General features: G+C 42.3%; 1 protein-coding gene across 23 annotated transcripts in view; it reads right to left on the reverse strand.

Moving 5' to 3' along the window:
- Positions 1-15261, reverse strand: part of LOC122871171 (pleckstrin homology domain-containing family A member 5-like) — a 262530-nt gene that overhangs the window by 44411 nt on the left and 202858 nt on the right. For all 23 annotated transcript variants that reach the window (XM_044185938.1, XM_044185933.1, XM_044185928.1 and 20 more), the window contains 3 exons: positions 8093-8379; positions 6872-7110; positions 217-300 (listed from right to left, as the gene is read on the reverse strand). In XM_044185938.1, coding sequence (XP_044041873.1) covers positions 217-300; positions 6872-7110; positions 8093-8379 — 610 coding nt within the window. The remainder of the gene's footprint in view (positions 1-216; positions 301-6871; positions 7111-8092; positions 8380-15261) is intronic.

The raw sequence follows: 15261 nt of genomic DNA on the forward strand, positions 1-15261 counted from the left end.
TGAGAACAAACACTGAGATAGACGTGTGAGTTGTGTAACAATGAGTGTCTGAGTGTTGAATGTCAGCAATGGACAGCAGAGGCCATTTTTCATTTGTGTAAAGGCTCTCACAATTCTCTTCACTCTTTGTAAGAGTTTACTGAAAGCCAGGGGGCAGTCGGTTGAATCTCATAGTATGGAGTGTGTGGGGGGAGGGGGGTGCACTGTAACACTCACTGTTTTGCCTTGCAGGGACTGTGGGGTGATGGTCTGAGGAGGGACGCCAGCTGCGATGGACCGTCGGTCAGGTGGGTAGCCGTACTGTGGGGGAGAGGGATGAGAATGGAATGAATTGAAGGTACATATCAGTTTCACTCATTTCAGTTCAGGTGATTGTGACTCAGTTCAATTCATTTCAAATAATTTAAAGCAGCGACTCCCAACCTTTTTGTCAGATGTACCCTCACAGCCCTGTGAGATGAACTCAAGTACCCCTTCATTGACACCACCCATTATATTACAAATGTGTTCATTGGATATTAATAATACTATTAACTATTAATTATATAATATTGGAAATATATATATACATTGAACTGTCCATGTTTAGGTTGTTTTGGCATTTGTACTATACTACCACTTGGCAGAAGTGTGGCAGAAGCTGGTTTCCATTTATCATTCATTTTAGCTATTTCAACCAGTTATTATTTTTGAGCTACCTATTACAACCATTTTTCCATTACCTTAAAGTATTTCAACTGTTTTAGAGGAGGAGAGAGGAAAGAGGTGCATCATGGGAAGTCTCCCGGCAGTCTAGGCCTATAGCAGCATAACTAAGGGATGGTTCAGGACTCACCCAAGCCAGCCCTAGCTATAAGCTTTATCAGAGGAAAGTCTTAAGCCTACTCTTAAATGTGGAGATGGTGTCTGCCTCCCGAACCCAAACTGGGATCTGATTCCACAGGAGAGGAGCTTGATAACTGAAGGCTCTGGCTCCCATTCTACTTTTGGAGACTCTAGAAACCACAAGTAACCATGGATTCTGGGAGCGCAGTGTTCTAGTGGGGGTAATATTACCCCCACTAGAACACTCCCTTAGTTATGCTGCTATAGGCCTAGACTGCCGGGAGACTTCCCGTGATGCACCTCTCTCCTCCTCTCCCTCTCCATCTGTATGCATTTTTATCCCATTACTGCATGTTACTAACTCGACATCTTCTCTCTCCCGTAGTTTTGTGCTTTCTCGTTTCTCTCTTCTCTCCTTCTGTTGCTTTCAGCAGGTATTTCTGCCTCCGGAGCTGCAGAGTCTGGATCTGTGGTTGTGGGCCACCTGCTGCCCCTGTGTTCCTGCTCGACAACTGCTACTGCAGTTGCTGTTATTGGCTTTGTTACTATTATTGTCATTATTATTCCTATGACTGTCATTCCTATTATTATTATCTTATTAATATTAATATTAATATTACCACTACCATTACATTAATACTATTTTAAAATTCTAGGTGGTATTTGCATTGTGCTTCCTCTCTCCTCCCCCCTTCCCTCTCTCTCTCTCCCTCTCTCTCTCTCTCTCAACCTAACACGGCAGCGTTAGTCTGGTTCTGTCCAAGGTTTCTGCCTCTTAAAAGGAAGTTTTTCCTTCCCACTGTCACCAAGTGCTTGCTCATGGTGGAATTTGTTTGGTCTCTGTAAATAATATTATAGAGTACGGTCTAGACTTGCTCTATAGGAAAAGTGCAATGAGATAACTTGTGTTATGAATTGGCGCTATATAAATAAAATTGAATTGACCTGAATTAATAGGGTACTATGAGCTCTTTAAGATACAGTGGTGCCTGACCATTAAGAGCTTTGTAGGAGGAGAATGATTTTAAATTCTATTCTGGATTTTCCAGGGATCTCTTTTCCTAGTTCTTGTCAGTACACGAGGCGCAGCATTCTGGCATGCATAATGGTATGTGCTAAATGACAGGCAGTAATGTAAGTATACATGATTTGCAATTAATTAGCTAATGCAAGCAGATGCATTTGTGATGCCCTTTAACTGAATTAATTCACTGATGTAAAAAAGAGGAACGTTATTAAAATGAGACGGTAGGAACAATAGGAAACATTCAGTCATCCTGCTATCTATTTGCCAATATCTGCTTTCTTTGTTAGGAAACACAGAACAATGATTGGACTCAATTAATGTCAATGTAATTAAATTCAGCTGCTACAGTGGGCTAAAAGAAATTTATTGTTTTTAGGCAGAACATTGTTCAACTAAAAAGACAAAAGTAAAATAAACATTTCTCTTAAAGCCATTTAATCTTATATTTAATTATACCAGTACAGCAAAACTGGATTAACACCCGGGCAAAGCAGGCAACTGCTCCAGGGCCCCAGACACTCAGAGGCCCCTAAGGTTAGCTGCGTGACAATTATTTTGTGGAATGATTCATTGAAAATTTGTTTGGCAGTATGCACCACTAAAGCACAATATGAACTCAAATGGTAAGGGCCTTATAGCTGCGCCTGCATTTTAACCCAATCATATTATTCTTACTTAGATTCATATTCTTAAACAAATAAATTTGCATTTAACAAACTTTTAACCAAACTAGATTTAATTTTCAAAAAACATCATATTTTTGCACACACTGCACATTGCTGCAGCACCTCTTTTCACCCTGTGTCTTGAACGCTCCGTTTTAGCTACCGAGTGAGGCATCTCAATTGTATTCGATCTTTGTTCGGAGTTGCACATGCGCAGTACCTAATTAAGGACTACTAGCCAATCAGAAGCAGAGTAGGGCGGGTCCTGACAAGCAAAGTAGTGTGATCCAAAACAAAGCTGCTTCAGCCAAGTTTGTATCTCTGCAGACCAGAGACTTTGAGAGGGCGTGGTAACTGTCAATCATTTTTTAATTTGGCCAATCAGAGGCTTACAATCCACTGTCACTCAACAACTAATTTCACCAATATGCTGCCTGAACCAACTGTCAATCAATTTTTTAATTCAGCAAATCACCTCACAGTATTATATGGGGGGAGGTACACAAACAACTCACGCTCCATTGTACCAGACAACTTTTCAACTAGCTAGCGCGCTAGCTAGCCAACGCTGTCTGGTCATGGCTTATCAACTCCTTGATCATAACAGAATATAGTAACTTTCACCACTGCTAATTTTAGAAATGCCACTGCAAGAAAACGTGTTCTTTGTTTAGATTAGATCAAAGGGACAATGGATCGTAGATGTTTGTTTCTGGCTTCCAGCATTAAGTAGCGAGCCTTCATTTTCCCAGGATCATGCCTGTTGGGCGGACAAGGGTCCAGCTGCAGGTCTCCCTCCTGAGGCCCCCAGTTCTGTGAGCCAATGGGGTTTAAGCATGCGTAGTTGGGTTCCGTTGTATGAAGTAGGCTACATAAACTTTCATTTATGTCACCTTAGCAGTCCACCAAAATCTGTTTCTGAACAAATTTGAGACAAGAAATAAGCAAACCAGTTGCTGGATCACATATTAGATCTACAATGCCTAATTTAAAAGTTTGTTGCAACTTTTGTAAGGCGGGGGCACTACTGCACTTCCGGTTTCCACTGCTTTTCTAGCCTGTTAGCTTACTAGTGTAATTTCCCACAGAGGTTAGCGAGTAAGCTAACATTATCTTGCAGTTTACTGCAAACTCATTAGCTGCCAGCGTCTACCTTTCCAGCAAAACTTGCGATGTGTGATTTCTAAAACGAGCAGTGGTGAAAGTTACTATATTCTAGACAAAAGTTGTCTACTTCCACTTTAAAATGTTGATTAAAAACATTGCTGTCTGTTGATCCTTTGAGCAGAGCTGAAAACATCAGATCTCAACATTGAGAAACAAGGCTCGCTTCAGCCGTACATGTTCCAACAAACCGAACCAGCTTCACAACCGAGACTGGAGCAAGACATTTCAGAGTGGTAAGTCATTAATTTGTAACTAATTTATCTTTCATACGTAACGTTTTAACTGTGCACTGTCTCTACATCAGAGTAACAACGTGATGCCCAGTGACTGCCTGGAGGGTATCTAATGTTATTTTAATTTCATATTTAGGAATAGCCCTTACCTTAAAACAGAAGCGACCACAGAGGCCTGGGTTTTTTCTGATCTTTGAGTTGAAAGTGAGTGAAGTTTACGATATTGCGCCGCCACACTTTGATGGTGATGGCAAGACTGGCATGCATGCTGGTATCTTTATTAAAGTGAATTAGTGATGAATCAACCACATGCATGAATCAAACATCAATAGCCTAACTTTACGCATGATGATGAAGATACAGAAAAAAAGAAATGCATGGCAAAAACAGCATACTGTCAATATTTTAGAGACCCCCCCAGAATTTCACAAATCGTGTTTTCAAGGGAGCTCATGTCTAATTAAGAGGAGCCATGCTCCATCTGGCTCCCCTGTAGTTCGCACCCTGCTTGTGGAAACTGCTCAATTTGTGCATTATGGCGCGTGTTATATAGATACATTACAGAAGTAATGGCTGTACTACAATCAAGCTGTTTTCAGGCAGTTCAGGAGCAGTGTTTTCTGTGGGGGAGGGTAACTCCCTTTGGGGTGGACTTTGGGCTTTTTCACTTTGCAAACCTATTACATGCACACAGCAGATACATAACACAATAAAGGGAAGAGGAAAAGTCAAAAAGCATAATACGACCACTTTAACTTTAGGACTCAATAATTGACAAGGCCCTCTTCTGATCTGTCCATTTGACAAAAATGTTATACTATTAGTGATGTGTGGCGGCAGGAGGGGTGGGGGTATTGGTCGGCTCCCGTTGGAGTGTGCTGCCTGGTGCGTAAACGGGAGCTGTCTAGTGTGTTTCAGAGTAAAAACTTGATCTGAGGTGTCACTGTGGCTCACGGCCTGGGGACGGGGATTGGACCTGGGCTTTAGACTTGTGACAGGAGGATTGGACTCATCCACTGAAGTGAGAATCATTCACTGACTGCAAACTCAACTCTGTATCCTTCCTGACTCTCTCTGGAGACGCTCATGGGGAAATCACAAGGAACATCTATGGACTCTTCATGGCCATCATGGCGTTCCCCCTCATCCCCCCTCAAAGCGCCTACTGGTCCTGGATCTGGTTAGCAAAATGGTAAAAAATCCATCCCCCTTGTTAACCTGCTCAAAAGATGCTCTGTGCTTTGTCTGGTAGTGGCGCTTCACATTGCTGCTTTTAATAATCGCCATGATCTCGGAACATATGAGACTGCCTGTGGGAAGATTGGACATGTAAGAGTCTGTCCATTCTTGATTAAAAGCTCTGTTTCCGCTGTCTGCTGTTTTAGAGCACGCCATGTGAAATGATTTCTCCGACTCGTCTCATCTCTACTCTCCCTGTGTGTGTACCTCACTCACTGACTCGACTCGCAATGCTCATCGGAAAGCACAGATTTGATTGGCTGAACAGCATCATGTGAGATGATTTATAATGCATGTAATCTGTCTGTGAGTTTCCTGCTAAGCCAGTACCTTAAAGTCTAGAAAAGCAGCGCCGGTTAAAATAGAAATGCTCCTTCAAAATTTCATTATTCTCTGCAATTTATCGATATTCTCTACAGCTGACGGGGGAAAGAGAAAGTGTGGCAGCAGCATGACAGAGGCTGGCTCCAAAAGCGAGGCAATCTCCATTAACCCCCATGTTAAAATGCCCAACTTTACAGCAGAAAAAAACGTACAAAAGACGGGTTTGGTCTCTATAGTTAATTTCCCCGTTCATGACAACTGTGAGGGGGGTGAATTTTTATACAACTCACCCGTTTAAATTATATCAAGGCTTATAGTTATGCATAATTAAGGACGTGGCCGCTTTGAGTGACAGGTGGGTGCCGTCACAGGTGGCTAGCAGCTCCACCCACGCTCCACCTCTTTGCCCATTGTTGGATTAGCCGGGAGCCGCCGCCGACTGGAACCACCACACTGAGCTTCACACTGGCTCTTCAGAAACCTATGGGTGATGTCACGGAGGCTACATCCATATTTTATACAGTTTATGCATTTAACCCATCCTAAGTATTAGGAGCAGTGGGCAAGTGCACTGACAGAAGAATGAAACTAATATACATATTTTTGATGATGGGGGAAACTGGAGAACCCGGTGGAACCCCATGTCCGTGTCGATTGCATAGCATTTCAGTTGAAAGACAATTTGTTCATTTTTACCAAATAGAATTAAAGGCCCTACTACAGACATATCGCACCTGTATGTCCTGTGTTAAATTATCATAATACAATGGGATCACTTCCTGTTGTTCCTATTTCACACAATCCATTGGAAATTCACATGAAGGCTTTTATTGTGAAGCAGCTACAGGAAATACATTGTATTTGTCACTGAGATTTGGACTGACTGCTGTGTTAGCAATTAACTGTACACAAGATATGGACATTTTCAGTGGATCAGTTTTGAATTTTGGAGGAAGGCAGGAAAGAGTAATGGTCCTTTTGCTAAATTTTTTATTTAGGATGAAACTAAATATTTTCAAGCTTTTGAAATAGGAAGTGTCAAAATTAAACAGTCTAATATATATATATGTAATAGCAAATATTTCTTGTAGTGTAATGCTGCCATTAGGTTCTATTAGCCACAAACATTACATCTGTTTCCATTACTATGCAGATGACACACAATTCTGTATCTCTGCTTCATCTGATGATCTGACTGAGCCATGTCCACAATCTCGTAAACTGCATGTCATAAATTTGTGATTCAGTGGCTCAAATTTTCTCCAGTTAAATAAGGACAGAACAGAGATTTTGGCCTAAACAGAGCACACTTAACATATTATTGTATGAAATGTGCTGTATATATGAAGTGTATTATCATTATTATTATTATCATTATTTGAGTCGAATACCTTGGCAAGGTGTGTCCTGTGCCGGAGGTCCAGCGTCACATCCCCCCTAAAGACCGGCGAGGACACCTCGGATTGGGAGCTGCTGGGGTTGTGAGCGACCTGCTGGCGAGGAGGGGATAAGGTGCTGTAGAGAGCCAGGGAGCCGTGAGACGGTGAGGTGGGGATGGAGTGTGTAATGGCATGTTCAGAGATGTTGCCCATTGTCTTGGTGCTGGGTAGGGTGCCATAATGACCCACAGCTGGAAGCACAACAACGGAGGAGAAAAGAAAGTCACAGTGGAGTCAGAAGCTTTCGTTGCCTACAACATTTTCTGTGATGGTCATGAAACTGAAGTTATATTCAGTCTAGACCTGCTCTATAGGAAAACTGCAATGAGATAACTTCTGTTATGAATTGGCACTATATAAATAAAATTGAATTGAATTGAATATTCCAAAATAGAGAGGTTGGCCATTTGAAAATAATCACGACATAAGATAAAAGCCTAAAAGCATGCCTAATACTAACACACTTTTGCAACACACTAATACAAGTAATGATGGTGGCAGTCATCCTGCAAAATCAATACTGAACAAACTAAATATTAGAGACATATGAAAGGTGGACTGTAAAAAAAAAAAAACTGTATCTAAGCATAATCAGACCAGACGGCAATTGTACCCAAAAGGACCCACACACTAGGCGGCACCAGGGATCAATGAGCCGTGGGCCCGCCTGCTTGTCCCATTGACTTTACACTGAGATGATGTGACACATAAAAATAGCTTTTGTTGGCTTTGGGAAAGTGTTACAAAAAATTAAACCAATAATTAACCTTGTTTGCCATTGGAGGTGTCCTGTTGACAGTTTACAGACTCTTTTATAATGGTGGTCTATGGGGAAAATGCTTTTTGGGACACAAGGTTTTCCTTTCTGTAGTAGTAGCAGCAGTAGTAGTAGTAGTAGTAGTAGTACAGCTGTTTTCAGGCATTCAGGGTGCCGGGAGGCTGCTACCAAAATCTGCTGTGACCCAGTCTCAAATTGTTGCTAACAGAATAACAAGGCCACATAACTAGCACTAACTGACAAACTGGAATGGCAAGGAAAAGAAGTCTTAAGAAATTATAGCCAGACACCTAGTTTTCTGAGCCAACTTTAGGCTAGTATGGCAAATTTGCACTTGAAAGAAAAAACTACCCTGTTACTGCTCTTACCGGAGGACAGTAGTATTATATCTGTACCTGTTGGCTGAGCCAGACTTTGCCTAGAGAAGGCCTGCCTCTGCTGCCACTCATACAGCTGCCACATGGTGTCGTCCCTCATTGACCTCCTCTTCTCCGCTGTGGTGACAGTGGTGGTGGAGGCGGGACGGAGGGCCCGGTCATAAACAGAGCCCGCCACGCTGCAGATGCTGTCGGGCCTCATCATGCTGTTGCGGGGCAGCGTGCGATAGCCTTCTGGGTAGCGGGGCACAATCTGAGCGCGGTGGCTGGGCATGTTCCTGGGTAAGGTCTGGTAGGAAGTAACACTTGGAGAGAAAACAGACAAACCACTAAGAAATGAGTATTCACTAATCACCACAGATCATGGCTCTTTTCTTTCCCCCCCATTACGGGGAGGTCAGAGGTGAGTGTGTCAGGTTTTGATCTGGATCTGGATCCTAAACAGGCAATTTATTTGTGTTGTGAATTTATGAACTAGTGGGAAGCTCTGATATCTGGGTCTTGAGCTGATTGCCAAACCACATCAAGGGCCCTATTTTAATCATGCAAGTGCAACAACAAGTGGGCGTGTCCAAGCTCACTCACTATTTTGGTTCATGTATGTGTAGCAGCGCAAGGTGCAAAAGGGTTGGGTGAAGTGAATGTAGATCGGAGGGTGTGGTGATGAATAAATACACTCAGTCAGTCACATCACTGGTCTCATTGCTCTGAAACAGCTGAGCCAATCACAGCGATGCATGACGACAGCTCAACCAATAAAGAAAAAATTTGTTTGGTGAAGCAGTTCATACGATCGCATCAATCCAGCGCTATTTCAGTCATAATTCTACTGTATTTCACGTTGTAAATGGTTGTCATATCTTAAGTGTCTTGAAGTGTTTGCACAGTTATGCATTTCAAGAATAAAACATGAACCGCTGAAAGTTGGAAGGGAGGCTGTGACGCACGGGATTAATGAGCGTCAGTAATCTGCTGCGGCAGAATACTGCGTCATAACTGACCAGTCTGATGTGTGTAGAGGTGTGTGGTTACCTTGCAATAATAATAAGAATAATAAACTTTATTCATAGAGCACTTATCAAAACAAAGTACTTCAAAGATATAGAAATAAAATACCACAGTGAATAATAAAATACATGAAGGGCAAAAATAAAATGAGATAATAATGATAAATTAAAAAACAATAAAATAAACAGACAGCTCAGGTAAGATCAGGATTTCAGGCAAAAGCTCTGTCCCCATAAGTTTTCATCCTGGACTCAGGAACAGACAGGACACCCCTGCCCGAAGATCTCAAACTACGTGAAGGTTCATAAGGGATTACAAGGTCTAAAATATAGTCTGGAGCCAGGCCATGAAGAGCCTTAGAAGTAATCGATAAGATCTTCAATCAATCCTAAAGCAAATGGGGAGCCAATGTAAAGACGCTGAAACAGGCATGATGTATATTTGTAACAGCCTGCTGTCATTTGCGCCTGATTTAATGAAGGAGAAGCTTTTCATACAGTTGGCTATAAAGCAGCTGTGGACAGTGTAAGAATCACTCATATTCATTTATAGATAGGCGGCTGTGGCTTGGTGGTAGAGCTGTTCGATCCCGGCTTTCCTCAACCCACATGTCGAAGTGTCCTTGGGCAAGACACTGAACCTCAAATTGCTCCCGAGGTCTGTGCCTTCAGTGTGTGTGAATGATTAGTTAATTTCCTTGAACTGATGAGCAGTTAGCATCTGCCATCAGTGTGTGAATGGGGTGAATGTGATATGTAGTGTGTGAAGCGCTTTGAGTGTTCAGAAGGCTAGAATGGCGCTATATAAGTACATTGCATGTTTTAAGCATTATTGTGTTATTTCTGTGCACTTGCTTCAAGTATTTTGTTTGTGCTTGACTCTGAAGTGCTCCATGTTGGAGCTTCTTTTGAATGCACCACAATAGACTGAAATTAGCAAAACACATGTATGGTCCTTTAACATTTTATAAAAATGGAGTGGAACAGTAAAGATTGCTGCTCCATTGCACTAATAACCTAAGAAAGTTCAATATACACTGCCACAAATAATGGCCTGTCTGGACAGCAGTCATCCAGGGAAAATCCAATGTCCGAACTGGATACTTGATTTTCAGGTAGGGAGCTTACTGTAACTGTAGAGCTTAAGTACAGTTGTACCCTGAATCTGACAAAGAATCAGTGTCAGCTTAAGGACACTTCAGCAGAACAGATGCTTGTTGACCCCAAACTCCTTCAGCTAAAAGACATTCCATTAAGCCACTTTATCACCTTGCCACAGACTAATTTCTGATGTGTGCAACAGTAGATTAAGGCTCCCCTTAAAGGATAGGTTAGGATTTTTCTATCTTAAATACACTTTTGTGTATTACTCACCTACAAACTCACCGTTAACCACGCAAAATGCTTGTGGTCTTCATCCTTCATGGATCCATGAATGAAAGACAATCTGAAACGCATTACTCACGTGCCATATGTTTGTTGAAAGAGTTATAGATCACTTGTCTATAATGGCTGTGAAGCGATCCCTTTTTAAAGTAACTACACCGTGAAAGATGGGGACAAAACCCACAGTTCCGGTTCTGTGCAAAAATGAATTCCAAAGTTCAGCAGAAGCTAATATGAGACTCAAATGGGTATTTTGTGTTCTGTCCCGGCAACAAACCTACATGTGACTACCAGGTCGTATCCCTGTGTTCCACACGGCTCAGCAAGGAAACAGTGTCCGGGGGAACACAAACTGGGAATTCCGTACTAAAGAGACTTTGGAAGATACGAACTTAATTTAGCTAACTCAGACTACTGAGCAGTGGAGTCACGATACTAAGGGATCACTTCATGGCTAGTAAGGAAAAGGGGGAATGATTACAGCAACCAATAACTCTTCAACACACCTATAATATGTGAGCATTGCATTAAGATAGACTTCAGAACCTATCCTTTAACCCTTCTGCTTCCACAAACTGGAACTGAACAGACTAAAATGTTAAGAACCTCAAGTAATCTTCAATTTCACCTTTATTTATTCAGGGGGAGTTTCACTGAGAGCAGTGCTCTTTTTTGCCTGATCACATTCACACATTCACACCTGGACGCTGTCCAGTGCAACCACAGTCTGAGCTGCTGGCCACTGAGCAGCTCCACTGGAGCAGCTGGGGGTTGCTCATGGGCACCTCAGTGGTGGTAATGAGGGAGGGGCAAGTACTGCTTTTCACTTTCCCCACCCAGATTTATCCTGCCGGTCTTGGGGAGTAAACCGGCGAAGTTCTCTAACCTTTAGGCCACCACTGTTGTGTTAGAACAGGATGCATCAAGGTATTTAATCCCACCCTATTATTGGTAGCCCTTGTGGTCGTGGGCAGTGTTGAATAATCTGTTTGAATTGCAGTCAGTCAGTTTTGTTAGTACACCATAATGCACTGGTAATCAGAATGGGAATGTTCAAGGGCAACGGAAACAAAGCATAGGATTCAGTTTCTAAATCACAAAAATATAAAGCAACCAATAATAAGAAATTCAGTGGTAAGAGCCATAGAATCCAGACAACATTCCAGTGATGCTGGACAGGTCAGGTAAGAAAGTACTGCTACAAATGAGCTAAGGACATTTTCTTCTTTTGTTATACAGGAAGACAGCAGCACAAATCAACTGAACTTTGCAGAAACTAATAAATGTGCAAATAACTGAATAAATGAATAATTCTTTAAACCAATAAGTGACTCATGAATCTTGCAGTGGCCAGACCTTCCTATATTGCAGCAGGAGACGAGCTTAGCAGAAAACATGCCTGTTGTGTTTTATGCTAAGAAAGACATTCCTTTGCACCAATCAAGATAACAAAAACAACAGCTGATTTTAAACCTGTGAGTTTGATTAGGGAGTTGCTTGACATTTAGGCCTGACTCAGTTACACATAGCACCCACTCATACATTTTAATGTGGTTACTTACAGTACTTACATGAACCTAATACAGTGAAGAAAACTGGATAAGAACAAGGACTGAAGGCAAGGCAAGTTTATTTGTATAGCACATTTCAACAACAAGGGAATTCACAGTCCTTTACATAAAACATAAAAGCAACATAGGGCAATATAAAAATACATTTAAATACAATTAAAAAGAGTGAAATAGACAGAAATAAACAGAAGATAAAACAGGAGAGTAAACGTTACAGTGCAGTGTAAGAAATGAATCATTATTTGATTTAATAGGCAGGATTTAGAAGGCATGATGCATTCCACATAAACACCTGCACATCCAGCAGCCAGTGAATCAATGCCTTTAATCAGGGTGTGTTGAATAGGAACCAGTTTAATTATCTGTGTATATGTGTGTGCCATGACATGTATGGTGCGCTTGACTGTCTTTAATTATCAAACTACTTTTGTTAACAGAACAAGCAGGTATTTCTACCTCCGGAGCTGCAGAGTCTGGATCTGTGGTTGTGGGCCACCTGCTGCCCCCGTGTTCCTGCTCGACAACTGCTACTACAGTTGTTGTTATTGGCTCTGTTACTATTATTGTCATTATTATTCCTTTGACTATCATTCCTATCATTATTAATGTATTAATATTAACACTACAATTTTAAAAATTCTAGGTGGTATTTGGTGGTACCTCTCTCTCCCCATCTCTCTCTCTCTCTCTCTCTCTCAACCTAACATGGCAGCGGCAGATGGCCGCCCACCATTGAGTCTGGTTCTGCTCAAGGTTTCTGCCTCTTAAAGGAAGTTTTCCCTTGCCACTGTCGCCAAATGCTTGCTCATGGTGGGATTTGTTGGGTCCCTGTAATTAATATTATAAAGAGTACGGTTTAGACCTGCTCTATAGGAAAAGTGCAGTGAGATAACTTCTGTTATGAATTGGCGCTATATAAACAAAATTTAATTCAACTGAACAGAACTCTGCTTCACTTTCACTTTTGCTTTGACCTGGGAACATGAAGTAATGAGTTCGTTATCATTACAGCCATTAGCTGCTAATCACAAAATGAATGCCCTGATTCTCTAGGACTGTGGCTTTGACCTTATGAGTCCACAGGGAGATATATTATGGTTGCTGTCACTCTGAGTGCCTATCACCATTCGTCACCTGGATGGGTAGAGCATCACAGCCTTCATTCACCTCATTTAACCTTTGCATTCAGCAGAGAGACGAATAACCTGGTCTGCATCATCTATACAATGAGCAGGCATGGACTGAAGGACCATACCATGACTGTGCATGTTTTAGTTCATTTAATACAAATGCACATGCTTTATCAGAATCAGAATCAGCTTTATTGGCCAAGTATGTCTACACGTGCAAGGAATTTGACTCAGTTTCTCGTTGCGCTCTATGTACTTACACAGAAATAGACAAGAACAAGGACAACATAGCTGAACCAAGGTAAACATAAACATGTAACTATTAAGTACATAACTTGGTGAAAAACAATATAAATATATATATAAAGTATATACATATAAAAGCAACAATGAACAACAACATACAATGTCTATATACAAGTCAAACTGTTTCTGTAAGTTGTAAACAACAATACAACTGTGCAGGGTGCTGAAATAAATAGGTTACTTTATATACTGTATATGTGTGGGTGGACATGACAGTGTATGCATGTATACATGTCAATATACATTATATACATCATGCTCAGATTAACATTTGACGATGATATGTACGTGTTAAAAAAACAGTGTGTATTTAAACTATAAAACACAATTTATCATTTACAGGGTTGTTGCACAGGGGTTGTTCCTGACACTGTGTGACTGGTGTTAACTGTTCAGAGCGATGGCCTGTGGGTAGAAACTGCTCCTGTGTCTGGGTGTTTTGGCGTACAGTGCTCTGTAGCGCCTCCCAGAGGGGAGAAGGTGGAACAGGTTGAGTCCAGGGTGTGTTGGATCTGCAGTGATGTTTCCTGACTCTGGACGGGTATAAGTCCTGAATGGAGGGCCGGTCAGCACAGATGATCTCTTCTGCGGTCCCGACTGTCCGTTAGTCTGTTCCTGTCCTGTCTGGTGGCCGATCCAGACAGCGATGGCTGCGCAGAGGACAGACTGGATTACTGCAGAGTAGAACTGGATCAGCAGCTCCTCCTGAGCTGGAACAGGAAGTTCATCCTCTGCTGGCCCTTTCTGATGATGGTGCTGATGTTGGACACCCTCTTTAGGTCCTGGGAGATTGTGGAGCCCAGAAACCTGAAGGCTTCCACAGCAGACACAGTGCTGTTGGATATGGTGATGGGGGGCAGTGTTGGGGGGCTCCTCCTGAAGTCCGCTGTCATCTCCACAGTTGCGCTTGTTCTGACTGCAGGGCGGGCTGTTCAACCTGCCGTCTGAATGCAGACTCGATGACTGTTGTGTTGTCTGCAAACTTCAGGAGTTTGGTAGACGGGTCTCCTGAGGTGAGGTTGTTGGTGTAGAGGGAGAAGAGCAGTGAGGGGAGAGCACATATCACTGGGGGGCGTCAGTGCTGATTGTCTGGGTGCTGGATGTGATTTTCCCCAGCCTCGCCTGCTGCCTCCTGTCTGTCAGGAAGTTTGTCTGACAGGTGGGGGCTGGCACAGTGAGCTGGGTGAGTTTGGAGCGGAGGACTTCTGGAATGATGGTGGTGAATGCCGAGCTGAAGTCCACAAACAGGATCCTTGCGTATGTCCCTGGGGAGTCGAAGTGTTGCAGCATGCAGTGCAGTCCCATGTTGACTGCATCCACTGATGCCTGGTAGGCAAACTGCAGGGGGTCCAGCAGGGGGGCTGTGTGCCTTCCTGATCTTCGGACTCTGAATATATCATTACTGCCAGCCACTTTCCACCTTCCAGGCAGCCAGCTCATCTCACTAGGCTATGAAAGTGAGACTTGAAACTTTAAACTCTAATTTCTGTTGTTGCTGAACGTTAATGCTAGCCTGTCAGACTAAATTTCCATTTTGTTTCACTTTATTCATTTAGCCTGACATTGTGTTCATGTTGTGGCTGTACTTCACGTTTTTCAATTGAATATGTCAGTTTAAGAGTCATTTCTGTAAGTCAACTTACAACAGCCTGAACAGCTGTGTCAGTCTCATCCTCCAGGGCCATTTAGCCTGTCTGGCAAAATGTCGTTTTATCCGTGTGTTTTAGGTGTATACACATTTGCTGATTTTAATTGTAACTCTTCTTAACTTTGTGAAACGTTATTTT

This window comes from Siniperca chuatsi, linkage group LG23 (assembly GCF_020085105.1).
Source record: "Siniperca chuatsi isolate FFG_IHB_CAS linkage group LG23, ASM2008510v1, whole genome shotgun sequence".
In the NCBI taxonomy this organism is placed as follows: domain Eukaryota; kingdom Metazoa; phylum Chordata; class Actinopteri; order Centrarchiformes; family Sinipercidae; genus Siniperca; species Siniperca chuatsi.